Below are 20388 nucleotides of genomic sequence, written 5' to 3' on the forward strand. Positions count from 1 at the left end.
GCCCCTACGCCAAAGCCCCGCCCCGCCTGTGGGAAGGATTGTCGCCTAAGCACTTCGTCTTGGCAGCTGATTGGCTCCTTTACCAGCTCCGCCTCCGATCCCTCCCGCCGCCCTCCCCGCTGCGCTTTCACAGCGCGGGCGGATTCTAGTACGCAGGCGCAGACGCTGCCTCACTCTTCTGGTGGCCCGCCCTTCCTCCTCCCCCTCCCTCCCCTCCCCACCCCTCTCCCCTCCTCTCTGGGCCTGCGCGCGCGCGTCTTCCCCCTGCACGCGCCGCCGCTAGTCCAGCACTCACGTCGGAGCTTCTCACCCGCGCGTTCCCTTTCCCCTCCGGCTGCGGAGCGGGCGGGATCCTACACCGTGGTCGTGGCAGCGGCGGCGGGCTCGGGCGCCAGCCGCGGCGCGCGAACCTTCAGGCGGGCCGTACCACCGCCCGCCAGCACGCGGGGGGAGCCGCCCGCCTGGTCGCACACGCCTCGGCGACTCCGCGGGGCTGAGGCGTCGCCGCGCCCGGGAGCCTGACCGCAGAGCCGGCGTCGACACCGAAGTCGGAGCCCCGCGGGCCGCGCTCGCCGTTGACCCCACCCATCCGGGTCGAGGAGGCCAAGGCCATGGCCGAGACGGAGGAGCGGAGCCTGGACAACTTCTTCGCCAAGAGGGACAAGAAGAAGAAGAAGGAGCGAAGCAACCGGGCAGCGAGCGCAGCGGGCACCACGGGCGCCGCCGGCGGGAGCAGTGGAGCCGCGGGCGCGGTGGGCAGTGGGGCGGGCGCGGGGGCCCGGCCGAGCGACGGCGGGACCGCGGGGGCCGCGGGCCCTGGGGCCGCCACCAAGACCGTGACGAAGGTGAGGGGCCCGAATTCGGGGCCGCGGCCACGCGCTTGCGCCCATGTGCCTGCCCGCCTGTCTTCCTGCCTGGCCGAACGTCCGGGAGGGGCCTCCGGGGGCCGGCCAGCGGGCAGACGGGCGCGGGGGCCGGCCACGTGACATGGGCTTCTCGGCCGGGCCCGCTGGTCTCCCGGCGGGACCCCTACATCCCGCTCCCGACGCGCCCGGCGTCGCTTGGCTTGAGCCAAGACCGAGGCAGCAGCACCCTCCAGGGGCGATGGGTCTGGGTCCGAAGTGCCCCCCCTCCCGCACAGCAGCATTTATCGAGTGACGACTACTCGGAGAAATTTAGTGTTCTGACTTTAGTCCAGTAGTTGGAGCTGAATTTTCTAACAGTCGCATTTGTGGCAACTCTCCTTGGCATGACTTGGTCTGTAAGCCGGTGAAAGGAGAAAGAAAAGTCACATGGCAACCTTGAGGTAGACATTTAGTCGTGGGCTTACTACCGGCTTTCCCTGGTTGATTTTAATGCACAGTTACTCGTGAAGGAAACGGGTGGAAGTAAGTGTTGAAAGGGCACATTTGTCGTCTTCCAGCCTAGTCGACCTCGGGATAATCAGTTTGCCTATGTGTTTCCGCGAATGGCTTTAATTGATCAAGTGGTATGTGTTTTACAGGATGAAGATGAGTGGAAAGAATTTGAGCAAAAAGAGGTTGATTACAGCGGCCTTAGAGTTCAGGCGATGCAAATAAGGTATGGCGTGGTTACAAAAATGTTTAGCTAACCCTTAGGTTAGGTTTGCATGCCTGGTTTTTCTGTAGCCCCCAAACGGCATCATAGTAACCTAGTGCTTTAGATATGCTTATTAGGGCTTTAATAGAGTGTGTCTAATTCCTCTCTGTGATGGCAGTCATTCTATATGCTGATCAAATTAGCTGCCAGCTCCAAAGTCCTGGGAGAGCTTGCCTACTTCCAGTTCTGATTAGATATTTTTATTTGAGACAGCGAAAATTGATTTTGTGGTTTCATTTTTATGGTTTCAAAGTATTTACGTTTAATAATGGTGGGTTGAACTTAGTTTTTTTTTGTTTCAAAAATAATCTGGATGGTTTTCAGATCCTTTCCATTAAGCAGGTTACTATATGTTTTTGTAATTGAAACATTCTTACAGAGAAGTACAGATTTGATATTACATATTTACACAGTGAAACCAACCTGTGTAATCAGAACCAAAATCAGGAAGCTGAACATTACTGGTAGAGAAGAAAGCTGCCCTCCTAACCCTTTGTAGCCACTGCCTTCACCTTCCGAGGATAACTATTACCCTGTAGATTAACTTTCCCTAGAATTTGATAGGAATGGAATCAAGCATGTTATTTTTTGAAGTTTAAGAAAACAGTACTTTTTAAAAATTGGATTGGTGGATTGGCTAGTTTTTAAAGAATTTGAGACAAACATTTTATCAAGTCCAACCTCTGGAGGGTCACTTATAAATTTTTGTAAATGTCATATTTTGAGGGGCTGGTAAAGTAGAAGAAAATACAAGTGAGTATATGGTTCCATTGACTTAAGATTTAAAACCTTTTAACCCCAGTTTGAAGTTTGCACTTTGTATATGCCAGCGACCTCATGGCACAGTGGAGGAAATAATCTTCCTTAACAAATTGCTGTCTTTAGACCTCTCTAGATGGTAACAGTTATAGCCTTAATTCATTCAAAAACCAGAGCTAATTTTGACATCTGTTGAATACCTACTACAGCTAGGTAATGTCCTGGCTTCTTTCACATTATTTCATGAACTTAACCGAAGTAAAGCCTGACTCATAATGGGACACTGAGGAAATGTGGCTTCTTCACTCTTGAGCTTCCTTTGTAGTAATGTTAAGTAGAAGTTATTAGAGCTTTAGTTCTTAACCATTTGGGTTTATGGAACTACTTATGTGTGTGGTTCCTCTGTTGTGGAAAAAGGCTCTTGGTTTGCCTGTCCTGACTGCAGATTCTCGAAGACTCCAGTGACAGGAAGGATAGATAGTGGTTGGTCATGTTGAACTTTCTTAGCAAGAGCAGCACATTCTGAAGGGAAAATGTTTCGAGTTTACTGAATGTTAGAAATTGATGTTATTATATTATGGAGGATTTTAAACTACACCTATTTTTCTGTGTCATCGAATATATACTCAGTATCTATATTCAAGGCTATTTTAGTCTTCATTATTGGCTACTCCTGAGATGGTGAAACTTTCCTTAAATTGCAGCTTTGCCTATAGCATAAGTAAGTTGCAGCTAGGATGAGCATTTGAGTTCTGCTTGACCAAAAGTGGACCAGCTTTTACATTGTGTGCTTTTTTTTGTTTTGTTTTTGTTTTTTGTTATTCTTAGCATCTATTGTAGTTATTGCCACTAAGTGATCATTCCGAGGTCTTCCTCTAACCTACTAACATTGAAAAACATACCTTCTTCAAGAAGCTGCTTGTGGATCCTCAGTCACTATAGAGTCTGGAGTCTATTTCCATTGCCTTTATAAGTCATTCAATAAAGGGGAATACAACAGCTTCTGGGAAAGGCTTGAGAGTGAGAAGCCATCTGTGGTTTAATTAACATTGACTAAAAATTTTACTTTATATACTCAGTGTCCTTATAAACTATGTTCTTAACAGCGAAACTCAATAGGGTGAGGTCCCCAGGGAAGGGTGCATCTTTCATAGGAATGGTTACTGACATAAATAAGATAGAGTTAGAGTTGATAATGTGGCAAAGAGATAGACTTTAGGAGAAAGACAATCTTGGGTTTGCATTTTAGCCCTGCTGCTTGTGTGTGACCTTAGGCCAGTCACTTTACTTTTGAATGTTGGTTCTTACCTGCAAATTTGAGACCACTACTCAAGAGTGTTGTGAGGATTTTGAACAGGGTGTTTGTAAAATACTCCCTTGATTAGTATTAATCAAGATAAAGTAGGCAAATTGGAATGACTTACTCTTGGGAATTTCTCTGCTATTTAACCACGAGGCACCTGATTTATAATAGTAAGATTGCCCTGGCTGGTTGGCTCAGTGGTAGAGCGTCGGCCTGGCGTGCAGAAGTCCCAGGTTCGATTCCCGGCCAGGGCACACAGGAGAAGCGCCCATCTGCTTCTCCACCCCTCCTCCTCTTCTTCCTCTCTGTCTCTCTCTTCCCCTCCCGCGCAGCGAGGCTCCATTGGAGCAAAGATGGCCTGGGCGCTGGGGATGGCTCCTCGGCCTCTGCCCCAGGCCCTAGGGTGGCTCTGGTTGCAACAGAGCAACGCCCTGGAGGGGCAGAACATCACCCCCTGGTGGGCAGAGCGTCGCCCCCTGGTGGGCGTACCGGGTGGATCCTGGTTGGGCGCATGTGGGAGTCTGTCTGACTGTCTCCCCGTTTCCAGCTTCAGAAAAATAGAGAAAAAAAAATAATAGTAAGATTTGAGGAGAAGGGGTAGTGAAGTCACAAGGTTATCATAACTGCCATCAGATTCAGGTGAGTCAGTTCACTGTGGCTGTAATTGGAGAAAATGACATTTTGGGTTGGTGTTAGTATAACCAACGAACGAATTCTTCTGAGTGTTCAGTGTTGCTAGAGATCTTGAATGATTGTCTTCTACAGCTTAGTCTTACCTTTTGGGTAGAAATCCTTAAAAGGGAAGATAAGATAAATTAGATTTTTTTCTTTTCTTTGGGCTTGGGAGGTGGGGTTCTTTATACCTTCAATCTGTTATCTTTTCTGTCCATGAGAGACACAGCCTTGCTCTGTATGGAACAAAGGAAATTAAACTTTGGAATTTGACTGAAAATACCTTGAAATTTGCAGCACGTAGTCTTTATTTATTTATTTAATTGGGACAGATAGGGACAGACAGGAACAGACAGAGATGAGAAGCATCAATTCTTCATTGCATCTCCTTAGTCTCCTTAGTTCATTGATTGCTTTATTTTATTTTATTTTTTTTACAGAGACAGAGAGAGAGAGGGATGGATAGAGACAGACAGGAACGGAGAAAGATGAGAAGCATCAATCATCAGTTTTTCATTGCGACACCTCAGTTGTTCATTGATTGCTTTCTCATATGTGCCTTGACCGCAGGCTTTTAGCAGACCTTGGGTCCAAGCTGGTGAGATTTGCTCAAACCAGATGAGCCCGTGCTCAAGCTGGTGACCTTGGGGTCTCAAACCTGGGTCCTCTGCATCCCAGTCCAATGCTTTATCCACTGCGCCACCGCCTGGTCAGGCTGATTGCTTTCTCATATGTGCCTTGACCAAGGGGCTGCAGCAGAGCAAGTGATCCCTTGCATAAGCCGCGACCTACGGGTTTTGAACCTGGGTCCTCCGCATCCCAGTCTGATGCTCTATCCACTGCGCCACCGCCTGGTCAGGCTCTTACTTTTTTCTTCCAGATTTTTGCTTTGGAAAATGACAAACTTGAGAAAAGTTATAAGAATGAGCCTTTGCTTAAATCTAACAATTGTTGCCATATTTGCTTTATCTTTAGTTAGCTGCAGATACTAAGTCTTGAAGTTCTTGACACTAGTCTTTATAGTAGGTTAGCAAGCTGGATTTTTATTGAACATCAATGTTCATTTGAAAGGGGAAAAGTTTCAATAGCAGCAAACATACTATATTAACATCTTAGCTCATATTTACCAATGAGCCCAAGATTTAAGTACCAAGAGTATTATTATAAGGGGATTTGCCAAGTTTTGTGTCTAAATTAGTATATTTTATTCAGGGTCGTCATTTGGTAGGTAAGTCCTTGAGTGGGAAGGAAGCCATTGAGGTGGTGACAGAAGGGTCCTAACACTTGAGCTTAGTTTATTGGTTGATAGTAAGATCTATAGGCCTTTCCCATCTTTGAAATGGGTTTTAGGAAAAAGATTTTATAGAATACTTGAGGTTACCAGGTGTTGAGCATTTATCAGGTTTCAAAAAAGAATTGAGTTATTAGAGTCCGCTGGTTTTCTAGGAACTTTAAGAACTGTACACCTTTAAACTCATTTGGTAGAACTGGATAAGTTCTCTGAAGAAATCACTTATGCATCCACACTGGATGCATAACAAATATTTGTTTGACTACTGTGTGCCACACATTCATTGTGCTGGGTATTGGGGTGGTAAAAATAACTCCTGCTCTGCTAATCACCAGTAGATCATTTCAGTGATGTGCAGGGTGGTGTGTTGCATGGGAGAGTGACACATAGTCTACTGTGAAGGAGTAGACAGAGAGTCCTTGAGTGAGGTGCAATGACATTGAAGCTGCCAGGCACCGCTCTCGGGCCATTTTTATCTCTCCGTTTTACTGTGTGACAGTTGCAGGATAATGGTGTCAAGCCAGTGGAGATGCCCAGCATTCCAGCAGAAGCACAAAATCTGGATTTTGTTTTAGCTGCTTCAACCCTAGTGTTGGGCAAGGGAGGTTAGGGTACATAATTTCTATGCAATGTCCTTTGGGATAAGGAGGTAAGTACATTCTGTTCATTATAAGTGTACTGCTGCAGGATGTCTAATCCTGAACCACCTTATGGAGTGAATTCCTCAAATCTCAAAATAGAGAGGATTTCTGTGTCGTATTTTAGAGCTGTAAAGAGGATAAAGTGAATGAGAGGCAACCTGAAAGAATATGGGTCTGGAGTCCTACTGACTTGGTTTTGCTGCTTTGTAGCCCTGGAAAAGGTATTTAAATGTCTGGGTATCAGTTTCTCACATGTACAATGGGCTTTTTCCCTGCTTTAGTGTTTTGTCAAGGTTTAACTTTGTAAAGCCAGCAGAACACTGCTTGATAAAGTATATATTCAATAAATACTCCCTTTTGTAGTGCCACCATCTTTTCTCCTATCTCACCAATAATACCTTAGACATGTACATTTAAGACAGTATACTGTGGGCCCTGGCCGGTTGGCTCAGTGGTAGAGCATCGGCCTGGCATGCGGGGGACCTGGGTTCGATTCCCGGCCAGGGCATATAGGAGAAGCGCCCATTTGCTTCTCTACCCCCCCCCCTCTTTCCTCTCTGTCTCTCTCTTCTCCTCCTGCAGCCAAGGCTCCATTGGAGCAAAGATGACCCGGGCGCTGGGGATGGCTCCTTGGCCTCTGCCCCAGGCGCTATAGTGGCTCTGGTCGCGGCAGAGCGATGCCCCGGAGGGGCAGAGCATCGCCCCCTGGTGGGCAGAGCGTCGCCCCTGGTGGGCGTGCCGGGTGGATCCCGGTCGGGCACATGCGGGAGTTGTCTGACTGTCTCTCCCCGTTTCCAGCTTCAGAAAAATACAAAAAAAAAAAAAAAAAAAAAAAAAAAAAAGACAGTATACTGTGAATTGTGATGCTGAATTTATGGTAGCATGGTAGTGTTTAAAATAATCAAATTTATGATTTTTATATTATGAGGGTCACATGGAAGTTTAACCTAGTTGTGTTAGCAATATGGTTCTTGATCTGGCTTTGGTATTTAGAGAGTTGACATTTTCTGGAATGTGTATATGAAAAACTAATAGGATATTTAAATCATTTTTACCTTGCCATTAGTACTGTGGCATTTTGGCAAGCCTCTTATCATCTCTGGGCCCTAGTTCCCTCTGTTGGAAATTACTACACAATTTCCGGTGTTTAGTTAGCTAATATTTCAGAATCTTAAGAAGCCAAAATGCTAAGTTGTCTTTTAGTGCTTATAGATATGTAGTCCATCTAATTAAAAGATCACTCTTATTTTTTTGTAATAGTTTGTCATCTATCAAAAGAAGTAATTTTAGATTTGTGATTATTTCTTTACTTGTCTCAGGGTAAAGAGGTGACAAATACTAGACTTAAAAGAGTCTTTTATTTGACACTCTCGTTAGTCTATTAGACCAAACAGGTATTGTTTTTAAAGAACAACAGTGTATGTATAAGAATTATCCATAATTCATTCTGCCTAGGAACAATTAGTGTTAAAAATTTTCTGGTTTTCAGTTGTTTATTGCAGGCTGATACTTTTGGAGTTTGAGGGAAAAGCTATTTATGGCATAATTATATTGGTGTGGCTTCAGAAGTGGATAAGTTTTTAAAAAATATTTTTTGGAACAATTCTGATGTTTGGATACCACTGTTAGATTTCTTGGATAATTATGACCTCTGTATGCCTACCTGGTCATTCATTCCACTTAATAAGCTTTAGAAAACGAGGGCGTACTGTTTGGTGTCCATTTAAAAAGAGCATGTTTTCCTGTTTGTTTTTTCAAATGAAAGCTAATTTTTTTCCAGTTGTAGAGATAGTACAGGGTGTCCGTAAAGTCGTGGTGCACTTTTGACCAGTCACAGGAAAGCAACAAAAGACGATAGAAATGTGAAATCTGCACCAAATAAAAGGAAAACCCTCCCAGTTTCTGTACGATGATGTGGCAGCATGTGCGCATGTGCAGATGGTGACGTAACACCATGTACACAGCGGAGCAGCCCACTGCCATGCCAGTCGAGATGTGGATGGTACAGAGGAAAGTTCAGTGTGTTCTGTGGCTCGCTAAACTCAAATCCATGACCAAAGTGCAACGTGAATATCAGCGTGTTTATAACGAAGCGCCACTACACAGGAATAACATTACTCGGTGGGATAAGCAGTTGAAGGAAACCGGGTTCTGATAGGCCATCAGTCAGTGATAGTCTGTAGAGGCTATACGGGATAGCTACCTAAGGAGCCCTAAAAAATCTGTGCGTGAGCCCACATCAAACTGCACTGAATAGGTATGAAACTGGGAGAGTTTTCCTTTTATTTGGTGCAGATTTCAGATTTCTGTCGTCTTTTGTTGCTTTCTTGTGACTGGTCAAAAGTGCACCATGACTTTACGGACACACTGTATATGAGCTACTTGTGTGAAAACTCCAGTGAATGTATAAAAGCATATAATAGTGAACACTTACAGCACTTACTATGTGCCAGGCACTGTTCTCAGTGGTGTATGTCTGTTAACTTGGTCTTCATAATGAGGTCATTATCCCCATTTTAGGGGATAAAGAGGACACTGAGGCTTACAGAAGCTAAGTGCCATGCTTAGAGTCTCCTGGCTGATAAATGGCAGACCCCAGATGGTTTAAGTCAGGCAGTCTGGCTTTAGAATTTGCTCATTACTGCCTCTTGCATGAGGATAAGTCATGCATTCTAGCACCCAGCTACTTCTTTTAACATTTTAAAAATTACTAGATTTCTTCCTATTTTAGGTGTATAAATTTTGTTTTACTAAGTTGTTGGTTTATATGACATGACTATTATGTCTCTGCTAGTGTAGGCCTTACATTTTAAATAGCTGCGTAGGATTCTGTTAACGAAAAGGAAACCCTTAAGGGTGACTTGCCATGTTCTCCATCCTTTCTTCCTCTCAAGTGATAGTCTTAAGTAAAATCTTGTTATAAATGCAGGTTGAAGATATATTTGTTTTCTTCTCCCTTTCCTGATGGCCATCCTACACTTCTGAATTCTGGAATCACCTCTTGTTGGTGGACAATTCATATGATGCCACCATTATCACTGAAATTTTTTAATTTTTTTTACAGAGTCAGAGAAGGATAGACAGACAGGAGCGGCGAGAGATGAGAAACATCAATAACCAGGCTTTCGCTGTGACACCTTAGTTGTTCATTGACTGCCTTCTTATATATGCCTTGACCACGGGCTTTCAGCAAACCGAGTAACCCCTTGCTCGAGCCAGCGACCTTGGGTCCAAGCTGGTGAGCTTTGCTCAAACCAGATGAGCCCACACTCAAGCTGGCGACCTCGGGGTCTCGAACCTGGGTCCTCCGCATCCCAGTCCAACTCTCCATCCACTGCGCCACTGCCTGGTCAGGCTCACTGAAATTTTTTAATAAGTGTGTTTTTATAAGAGACCAATAGCCATCCAAGATATTTTTTTATAGCCAGGCCTTGTCTTGTTTTGAAAGAAATGGAAGGAAAGCATGCTTTTGATGTTCTTTTGCAGAAGTCAGAGAGGCTGTGATTGTTTGAAAGTCATGTAGTCAAGGTGAAGGCAGATTGTGTATCAGATACAAAAAGGAGAAATTGTCTAAAAAGAATGGAAGGTCAAAGGTCAAAGCTTTAGACAACAGCCATGTTTTGTTTTGTTTTGTTTTTTAATAGGGAAAGAGGTAGTCAGAATAGTGAAGATTGGTGAACTGAAGACCTAGGGAAAACCCCAGTGTCATGGGAAGTAATTCAGGGACACGGTTGGTAGTCTGTGCCAGGTGCATCATCAGCAAGGGCAGGAGTTACAAAAGGAAGTGTGATTTAGCAGTTATGTGTCTGCTGCGGTAGATAAGATAGGTGCTTGATAATTCAGAACATTCAGTTTACATAAAATCAAAGTAATCTTAGCAAAAGGAGAAATAACCAAAGGAACCTTAGAGAAATTACAGGTTTCTGACTCAAGACAATATAGGAATAAAAATTTTTTTCAATGGCATTTAAACAACTGTGCAGGCAGTCTTAGGAAGCTGTGTACCATTGAGGATATTTTTTGCATTTATAATCACTAGTAAGCCAAAGACTGAGTTCTTATATTCTCTTCCTTTTTAAGTGGGTGACACACATCTTGTGTTAGGGGCCAGTTCTGTATATTTTGTGTCAGACAGTAGAGACGAGGCACTAACTAAATCTGTAGCACTGGTGTAAACACTGAGCACTGACTGACTTTCCTCTGTTGGAATATGAATTCTGATTTTGAGAGTATTTTGTAAATGAAATTATACAACTTTCAAAAACCATTCATTCCATCCCTAAAAATATACTTACCATAAATGCCTATACACTTTGGTCCTGGAAAAATCTAGTTATCATACTTTGAATTCCTCAAGTAACCCTTTTCTTTGCATTTAAGGTTTTATAAGAGCCTGTCACACTTCTTCCCTCAGTTGCTTGAGCCAGTAGCTAGGGTTCTGCTCTTTTTTGGGCTGCTGTCCATAATCATGCATATTGTCATAGTGTGGCGTATCAGTATGTTAAATACTTCTAAATGGTCTTGAGTATATGAGGTTTGGAAAAGGAAAGTGCAGTCTGTCAGACCAAGTAGGTTTCTAAACCTTTTTTCAGCCTTGAAACCCTTTTGTCCCATAAAGTCGAGAGGAAGTCCTACTGTATAAATAGATAAAAATCCCCTATTTTTCCGTCTCTTTCTTTGAAACAGTGTGCATTTGGGCTTTGTAGAGCTTACACAACTTCTCCAGGGTCACACAAAACCATTGATAGAGCGAAAGATCTGGACTGACAGTTTTCCTGGTGGTTCTGTAATTGACTTCACTTGCTTGCCTTTCCAATAGTGAAAAGGAAGAAGATGATAGTGAAAAAAGAGAAGATCCAAGTGATAACTGGGAAGAAGGTGGAGGTGGTGGTGGTGGAGCAGAAAAATCTTCAGGTCCCTGGAATAAAACAGCTCCAGTACAAGCACCTGCTGCTCCTGTAGTTGGTAATTTTAATATTTCATTTTCATGAAGATGTCTACTTATGTATAATTTGTATGTAGTCAGCTTTCAATTAAATACATCATTGTGGTGGGCTGAGCAGGGCTGCTTTCCATTTCTGGGAGGTTTATATACACATGTTTAAGGACTTTGACATCCAAAGGAATTTTGAAGGTAAGATACATGCTTTTATGTAGGCTGGTTAAATTTATATGTAAACTAACTTGCCAAATTTAAATACTTAAGCATGTATCAGTTTTGGGCAGCTGACTAAGGAGTATTGGCTACCTGTGTTTGTCCCTTTTTCCCCATTCCCCATTATACTATCTTGAAGCAAGAGTTCTTAGGTGGATTTTATCACCCCAAAAGGATAAAAAGTGAAATCTTAGATCTTACAGTGGTTTAATGGCCCATCAGAGGGCCAGAGTATGTAAACAGGTGCACAGTGTCTGTGGTATTAACATTTCTTGGGGTCAGGGCAGGCAGTGGTGATTAGAAAAAAATATATTTTAAAAGGCTTTTTTTTTTTTTTTTGGTGACAGTCAGTGAGAGGGACAGACAGACAGGAAGGGAGAGAGATGAGAAGCACCAATTCTTTGTTGCAGTACCTTAGTTCATTGATTGCTTTTTCATATGTGCCTTGACTGGGGGGCTACAGCAGACCGAGTGACCCCTTGCTCGAGCCAGCGACCTTGGGCTCAAGCTGGTGAGCTTTGCTCATATCAGATGAGCCCACACTCAAACTGGCGACCTCTGGGTTTCGAACCTAGATCTTCTGTGTCCCAGTCTGACGCTCTAGCCACTGCACCACCACCTGGTCAGGTTAAAAGGCTTTTAAAGGAGGGGGATAATGAAAAAAAGTTTGAGAGAGGAATTTTCAACCCTTTTCACCTCGTGGCACATAAATTAATGACTAAAATTATGCAGAACACCAAAAATGTATTTTTTGCTGATCTACAAAAAAAATAGGTATAATTTTGATTCATTCACACCGAATAGCTATTGTGTTAGCTGTTGTCTTTTTTTTTTATTTGGCAGTTGAAGGGAAAAGAGGTCAATGCCCCTGAAAAAATAGATAGTGCATGTTTTAAAATTTCTCGTGGCACACTGGTTGAAAATCACTACTTTAATATAGACCCATTATTTTTATACAGAATAATATGAAGAAAAATAACCCCAAATCTTACTGTCCAGAGATCACATAACTACCATGTCACTATTTTTGCATCCTTTCTAACCTTTGCTATATGTATGTTTTTCCATTTAACTTTTTTTTTTTTTTACTGCATCAGTTGGTGATCCCTGATGCTCTCTGCATTGCTAAATCCATTGGCCAAGTGTCAGTCCTCCTCTGATCTGCCCCCTCAGCAGTGTTGAACATGCTCTTCTGTCGGTTTACAGGACACTGAGTTCCGCCACCTTGTTTGCTGGTTCTCAGTCTCCCTGGCAGTCTCTACATGCCAGACCTGTGAATTGACATGAGCTCAGAGCTCTCCTGAACTCCAGACATGTATCTTCACTGCCTGCCCAGGGTCTCCATACCAACATGTCTAAAGCTGAACTCATGTCTGCTGAACCAGCCCCCAGCCTTTCTCCTCTCAGTGCTAGGCCCAGCGTCTTTCCGTCACGTAGGCCACAAACTTTGGAGTCATCTTTGATGTATTTCTCTTGCTCCAAACCTAAATCTAATCTATCCTTAAATTCTTTATGGCTTACATTCAAAATAAATTCAGACTGTTTATATGACTGGTTTTGAATCTCAGTTTGTTATATGGATTACTGAGATAGTTTCTTATCTGGTCTGTTTCTCCACATACACTCTTCCCAACACAACCAGCAGCAAGAGTGATCTTTCCAGATAAGGTGGAGCATGTCCAATGCTATTTGTAAACCTCTGCCAGCATCCCCTCTACTCAGAATAGAAATCAAAGTTCTGAGTGTCTTGTAAGGCCGTAGTCACCTGCCTGTGATCCTTCTTTCTCACTTTGTCTTTCCATTAATCTGAACTTGCTCACTGGGCTATGCAGGCCCTTTGTACTGGTGTTTTCGGCCTGGAATTCTCTTTTCTTTATATTGGGAATTGGTTAGTTTCCTTTATAAAGGGCCAAACAGTAAATAATTTAGGCTTTGAGGGCCCTACAGACTGTTCCAGTTACTCGGCTCTGCTGTGTGGCACAAACTCACCCATACGCACAGTGTACATCCAACGAGTGTAGTTTTGTTCCAGTAAAACATTACTTAGAAAATTAGTTGTTGGACCGGATTTGGGTTGTTTGCCAGCTCTAGATATACTTGCCTCCCACACCACCTTGCCTGTAGTATGCTCCCTTGCAAACCCTTCTCTACCTTAATTTCTGGTATGGCCCCTATTTCGGTTCCTCCCCCTACAATAGCACTGTCCAATAGTACCTTATGCAGTGAGACTAGCACTACCTCGTATTGTAGCCACTCGCTACATGTGGCTATTAAGTACTTAAAATGTGGCTAATGCGGTGGGGGGGAGACGAAATTGTAATTTTATTTCGTTTTAAATAGCCACAGGTGGCCTAGTGGCCAGAATACATGTTTGTTAAGGTGGCAGAGGTTTTTATTTTGTTAACCTTGTGTCTCCACTGTGTAGTTTAGGACATCACCTGACACACAGCTGGTGCTCAGTACTTAGTGAATGCATGTTGCATTAGAACTTTGCCCATGTAATTAACAACTATGAAACAGTAAGCTCTTACAGAAGTAGTCAAATTGGCTGCATTGTATTTCAGCTAATAAATGATGGTGTAAATATTTATTTAAAATGAATTTTTAGATAAATGGAATGTATATAAAATGTAAATTCATATTGAGAATGAGGGAAAATGGTATATAAGGAGAAGTCTAGAAGGCCCTGTCCCCAAAATGTTAGACTTTGTGGAAGACTTTGGGCTGCTCAGCTGCTTAATTTTTCCTATTTACCTATGTTTTATAAGAAAATTAAAAAAGAGCCTGACCAGGTAGTGTCAGACTGGGATGCTGAGGACCCAGGTTTGAGACCCCGTGGGCTCATCTGGCTTGAGCCCAAGGTTGCTGGCTTGAGCAGGGGGTCACTCGCTCTGCTGCAGCCCCCCCAGTCAAGGCACATATGAGAAAGCAATCAACGAACAACTAAGGAGCTGCAACGAAGAATTGATGCTTCTCATCTCTCTCCCTTCCTGTCTATTCCTATCTGTCCTCTCTCTGTCTTTCTGTCTCTGTCACCAAAAAAAATAAAAAGATGCCTGACCTGTGGCGGCACAGTGGATAAAGCGTCAACCTGGAAATGCTGAGGTTGCCGGTTCAAAACCCTGGGCTTGCCTGGTCAAGGCACATATGGGAGTTGATGCTTCCTGCTCCTTCCCCCTTCTCTCTCTCCCTCCCCTCTCTATAATGAATAAATAAAATCTTTTAAATAAATAAATAAATAAAAAGATAAAGAACCTTAACAGAAAACCCATTGATTATATGGAAGACAGTTAATTCATTAAGGATATTGAATAGTTTATATTTACTTTTTTATTATCTTTAGAATTAAAAATAAATGATAGGCATTTTATTAAATTAAATAAGTTCTTTATACATGGCATCTTATGTAATCTATTATTTAGGCAAAGAAGGGATTACCCACATTTACTGATAGGTAAACTGAGGACTAAAATGGTCATATTCTGAAAGGCAGTTCTTGATGAGGCCTGTCTCTCCTATTTCCAGTAAGTTGACTTAATAGAACTAATTTACATAGATAAAGGATATGGAAGAGAAGTTAGACTACCCTAGAAAAGTAGAATGTTTTTACTTTCAGACCTTTCCAGGTAACTTAACTTTGCTTCTGTTCTCTGGAAACCTTATGTCAGGTATTGGTTTTATTTCTGTAATTGTTAAGTCATTGGGATTACAAGACTAGTTTATTAAAATGCCAAGCATTTAAACATTTTCTCTAAACTGTTACTAAATTTTAGTTACAGAAACCCCAGAACCGGCAATGACTAGTGGTGTGTATAGGCCTCCTGGAGCCAGGTTAACCACGACAAGGAAAACAACACCACAAGGACCACCAGAAATATATAGTGATACACAGTTCCCATCCCTGCAGTCCACTGCCAAGCACGGAGAAAGCCGGAAGTAAGTACTCCAATTGCCACACTTTGTTTTGGAACCTTATCCCTTGGTGGGAAATGGGATGTAGGAGAATTAAAAATCCAAATCTCAGGCTGCATCTGACAGGCAGCTGAGAATTAGGGTGGGAATTGGGTGCCCTGGAGGGGAAAAGGGGAAAGATTATCATAGAATGACTTTGCAGAAGTTTCTCATCCTGGTGTATGGTGGTCTGTAGCTATGACAGCTGCCATATTGTTCTCACAAGTTAGAATTCTTGTTATTGCTGGTTTATGTTCCCTGTAATTATGAAACCTGGAAATGAAAGGCCATATTGTAATGTATTCCCAATAAATTTGAATAGGTGAAAGACATTGGCATTTATAAATCTAATATTAAAATCTTATTTCAGCAGGTACTTAAAATGAATGCTCCCTGGAGTTTAATGACCACATATGGCACCTCCACATCCTGTTTAGGGCCATGAATTTTTTAAATTAAAATGAGAAGAAGTGTAAATTATATCAGATGGAAATAATTGTTTTTTGGGGGGGTGACTTTTAAAGTAAATCCCAGCCTTTTTGCCGTTTTGAGACCACAGCTGGCTTGACTTTAAACCTCCACTTGGACTTGCTCCTCTGCTCTGTCCTGCAAAATAAGGGACAGTGACTCACCACACTCATCCTTTATCTGATGCACTCCCAGGAAGTAGATGTGAGGAGAAGTCATTGAATGTGGAGTAGAACTTTACTTGAGTGAACTTACTTATGCATAGAGAGAGAGAGAAAGATGTATTGTCTGTCTGTTATCTGCTAACAGTAAAAGTGAGGCTTAGAAGTAATCACCATATTATTGGACAGCTTTTTAACTTTCCAGTTGTCTTCAAGTTGGTTCCAAAATAGGTTTGCAATTCATAGCACTGAATACTACAGTAGGTCTGCTGCCAGAAAATGGGACCATAGAGCCTCAGTTACAGTGTTCTATGTTTTCTGTTCAACCGAAGCCCTAAAAATGGTTTATAAGGATTTTATATACTAGTTTTCCCCTCCTGTCTCTCCCTCAAGATTCCTCTAAGGGGTGGCTTTTTTTTTTTTTTTTTTTAACTCAAGGAAGAATATTTTAAAAAAACTTCAAGAAATATTTACTGATTACATTTATTTTCCCTTAGGGATAAAGAAATGGAGAAGAGCTTTGAAGTAGTAAGACACAAAAGTAGAGGTAGGGATGAGGTTTCAAAAAACCAGGCCCTTAAACTTCAGCTAGACAACCAGTATGCTGTCCTTGAAACTCAGAAAAGCAGCCACACACAACACAGTTAAGGAATGGTCCTTGCTAACCCTTCTAAGGTAACTAGACCACAGCTAACCACCACGGACAGCCATTCATCACCTGATTGCTGCTGGATCCACACAGCTGATGCAGACCCTGTGATATACGTGATCGGCCCTATTGCACTATGGAAGTTTCAAGTGTCACAGCAGTTCTTTATGTAGATTGGATTTAGGGGGATTTTCATTGTTATAAATGTGTGAACTAATTTCAGCAGTGCTCTTTCATAATAATTACTCTGCAAATAGAAAAAAAAACTGCAGCCAGTGGTCATTTCAAAATCTTTTTATGTTCAGATACTGAGCCTTTGTAAGGTTGACTACCTCAGATTCGCTGCACTCAATGTGGACTTCATGTGGATCACATCTTCTGAAGAAGAAAGTTCCAGCTGTTAAGTGTCTGTGTGAAACTTGAAACCAGCTCTACTGGATTCCTATCAGAAATCCTGCAGAAAGTCAGCCATCTGGGTTTTGATCTGCTGTAAAAGACGAAGATTTAAGTGACCTTAATTAACCTGTCCGTACCCCACCCTTCAGGAGTGCTCTCAGTAGGGGCTGTGGCTGTATTAGACTTCCTGGAACATGCCGCTCTCAAAAGAACTGATGTGTTCAGACACTCTGTAGGGCTGTGATTTATAATTTAAACTTTGAGTTGTATTCTGAGGTAACCACAAATTCATGAAACTTGGGTCCACCAAGTGGGAAGGGGACTTGGGAGGGAATAATCTTGTTTTTCTGTGTGTGTGTTTTTTGGGAGTTTTGTTTTTTTTTTTTTAGTAATTTTTAAATTTGGATAGTGCTTTTATTATGTTGACATTCAAGCCTCCCCCACCCCTCCACCGCCCTGCTTTGACTTGGAAGTTCTTTGACAGAGCATGTTAAATGACCTGAAATATGCATTAGAATTGCGATATGTCTCATGAAATTGCCAATCCCTAGAGTGGAACCAAATAGCCTTTGATGTAAAGGGCAGTGGATGCAGGGGGCTCTACTTCAGGTGCTGCTAAAGCCTCCTCGAATCAGGTCTAAATGGTTAACTGCAGTGGAAAGAGTATGGTTTCTGCTCTGGCCAAGGAATTCAGCGACCCATTTTTATAAATTTAGAGCAATGTGAGCAGAACCTCAACATAAAACCCACTGAAGTTTTGTAGATCTTGCCTGATCTTTGACAATTCCAGATATACTTGTGCCCAAATATTTCAGTTATTGGACAGTCTATCAGTTGTCCCAGGGAAGCTCTGTTATCAACCTTCGTGTATCTTGATGTTCATTTGGAAAGTCAGGGGCAAAAGACAGGTAATGTAGCACTTCTGTTTTTGATAACTACAGCTTAAACTATCCAGTAATTTTTAGTCCTTGAAAGGGACTTCAGGAAGATACTAGTATTACTAAAAAGTTTCTTCCCATTTAATGAGATAGTCTGGTAATTTCCTAGTTTTGTATCTTTGTTTCAATAGAAATATTTCGAAGTGGATGTGGCCACTTGATGCAGAGTCTGGGTTTCTCTCTAATAAATCCCTTTGCCAAATGGTGGAAGTTACAGACTTGCTACTGGCAAGAGTGAAGCAAATGGGTGAGTGAAACCATCCCGATGTGGGCGCATATTTCTGTGGGAGTTTATAGTCTTGATAAAAGTGTCAGTGCAGGAATTGGACTCCTGGGGGCTACAGGGTCTCCTGACAGGACCTGCCAACCATTTCTGGGCAATAATGGTGTTTGTTGAGGTGGCAGGAGGATGCCTGCCTTCTGGTGTGTTCGGGGGAGTTGCAAAACAAGCCAAGGAGAGCTTGGATGTTAAGTGAGAAACAAGGGATTCTTGGTTAAACTGAAGACTTCATTTGGGAACCAAAAATCAACAAATCTCTTGGACCTTGAGCCACATATTTTCCCTGAAAAATACGATTTTTTTTTTCAGCAAAATTTATTTGAGGGTTATGTTACTGAAGAATAAACTGAGATGGATGTGGGACTTACTTAACAGCATACTGTACTAGAAATCTGAACACCTGCAGATTTTAAACCAACTCTTATTACAACTTTTTAAAAGATTGTGAAATTATCAAAATGCACATGAATCAAGTTTAAATATACTGTATGATGGGTGGATAGGCTGTCCATTGTACCATTTCTTTCTTTGAATTCTCAGGCATGGTTTGGCAGTGCAAGAACTCTGTAACATTAACAAATTCAATAAAAAGTAAATATGGATTTTTGGAGCCTGAGTTTGTTTTCTTCACCCTTAACCTATTCTCTATCTTTGAAAATAGTGAATTGATGTCATGCCTCTTGCTGTAGAGGTTGATAATATTCTGATCTCACAAGTAAACTTTGAAAAATGTTTGCAGAATACTCAATGTTAGAGACCTGGAATGAAAGTTGCTACAGAGTATTCTTTTCCAGAGAAAAAGCATTGAAATGTACTTCTGTCTTCATTATGATATTAAATTGTGTTACCTTAACACAATTAGGTCAGGTAAGGGCCTGACCAGGCTGTGGCGCAGTGGATAGAGCATTGGACTAGTTTTGCTTGTTTGTTTGTTTGTTTTTTACAGAGACAGAGTCAGAGAGGGGGATAGATAGGGACAGACAGACAGGAACGGAGAGAGATGAGACGTATCAATCATCAGTTTTTCCTTGCAATGCCTTAGTTGTTCATTGATTGCTTTCTCATATGTGCCTTGACCGTGGGCCTTTAGCAAACCGAGTAACCCCTTGCTCGAGCCAGCAACCTTGGGTCCAAGCTGGTGAGCTTTGCTCAAACCAGATGAGCCCACGCTCAAGCTGGCGACATTGGGGTTTCGAACCTGGGTCCTCCACATCCCAGTCCAACGCTCTATTCACTGCGCCACTGCCTGGTCAGGCTGGACTGGTTTTCAAAGTGGCTGTACCTCATTACATTTCTACCAGCATTGTCAAGATGACAGTTTCTCCATATCCTCTTAATTACTTGTTACTTGACTTCTTAAGTCTAAACCTAGGTAGTGTGAAGTGGCACTTGAGGGTTTTGGGCTGCATTTCTGTAATGATTAGTGATGTTGAACATCTTTTTGTGTGCTGATAGGACATTTGAATGTCTTTGGTGAAATGTTTATTCAAATCCTTTGCTAATTTGTAATTGGATATTTTTTCTTTTTCCAAGTGAGAGGAGGGGAGATAGACTTCTGCATGCATCCTGACCAGGATCCACCTGGCAACTCCATCTGGGGCCAATGCTCTGCCCATCTTGGTCCATGCTCTCAGTCATAGAGCTATCCTTAGCACCCAGGGTTGATATGCTTGAACCAGTTGAGCCATGGCTGCAGGAGAGGAAGAGAGAGAGAAGAGGGAGGGATGGAGAAGTAAATGGGCACTTCTCCTGTGTGCCCTGACTGGGAATTGAACCCAGGACATCCACACGCTGGGCTGATGCTCTACCACTGAGCCAATCAGCCAGGGCCTGTAATTGAATTTTTGTCTGTTATTGAATCATAATCCTTTATATATTCTGGTTACTAGTCCTTCATCAGATACATGATTTCCATATATTTTCTCTCACCTTCACTTTTTTAATAGTGTTTTTTATTGAGAGACAGGAAAAGAGAGAGATGAGAGGCATCAGTTTGTAGTTGTATCACTTTAGTTCATTGATTGTTTTCTCATATGTGCCTTGACCGGGGGGTTGCAGCTGATACAGTGACCCCTTGCTCAAGCCAGCGACCTTGGTCTTCAAG

At 42.5% G+C, this 20388-nt stretch overlaps 1 protein-coding gene across 3 annotated transcripts; it reads left to right on the plus strand.

The window, feature by feature from the left end:
- The first annotated feature begins 230 nt into the window (after positions 1–230).
- Positions 231–18883, plus strand: CDV3 (CDV3 homolog). Of its 3 annotated transcripts, none has more exons than XM_066244540.1 (5): positions 231–845; positions 1505–1581; positions 11106–11251; positions 15215–15377; positions 16519–18883. In XM_066244540.1, exons 1-5 carry the CDS (start codon positions 612–614, stop codon positions 16667–16669), a joined length of 771 nt encoding a protein of 256 aa, XP_066100637.1. In that variant the 5' UTR covers positions 231–611; the 3' UTR covers positions 16670–18883. The 3 variants fall into 3 exon arrangements, with proteins under 3 accessions (XP_066100637.1, XP_066100638.1, XP_066100639.1); XM_066244541.1 differs by lacking the exon at positions 16519–18883 and adding an exon at positions 15763–16474; XM_066244542.1 differs by having other exon boundaries at positions 233–845; positions 16976–18883.
- Positions 18884–20388: the final 1505 nt, after the last annotated feature.

Source organism: Saccopteryx bilineata, chromosome 10 (assembly GCF_036850765.1).
Source record: "Saccopteryx bilineata isolate mSacBil1 chromosome 10, mSacBil1_pri_phased_curated, whole genome shotgun sequence".
NCBI lineage: Eukaryota > Metazoa > Chordata > Mammalia > Chiroptera > Emballonuridae > Saccopteryx > Saccopteryx bilineata.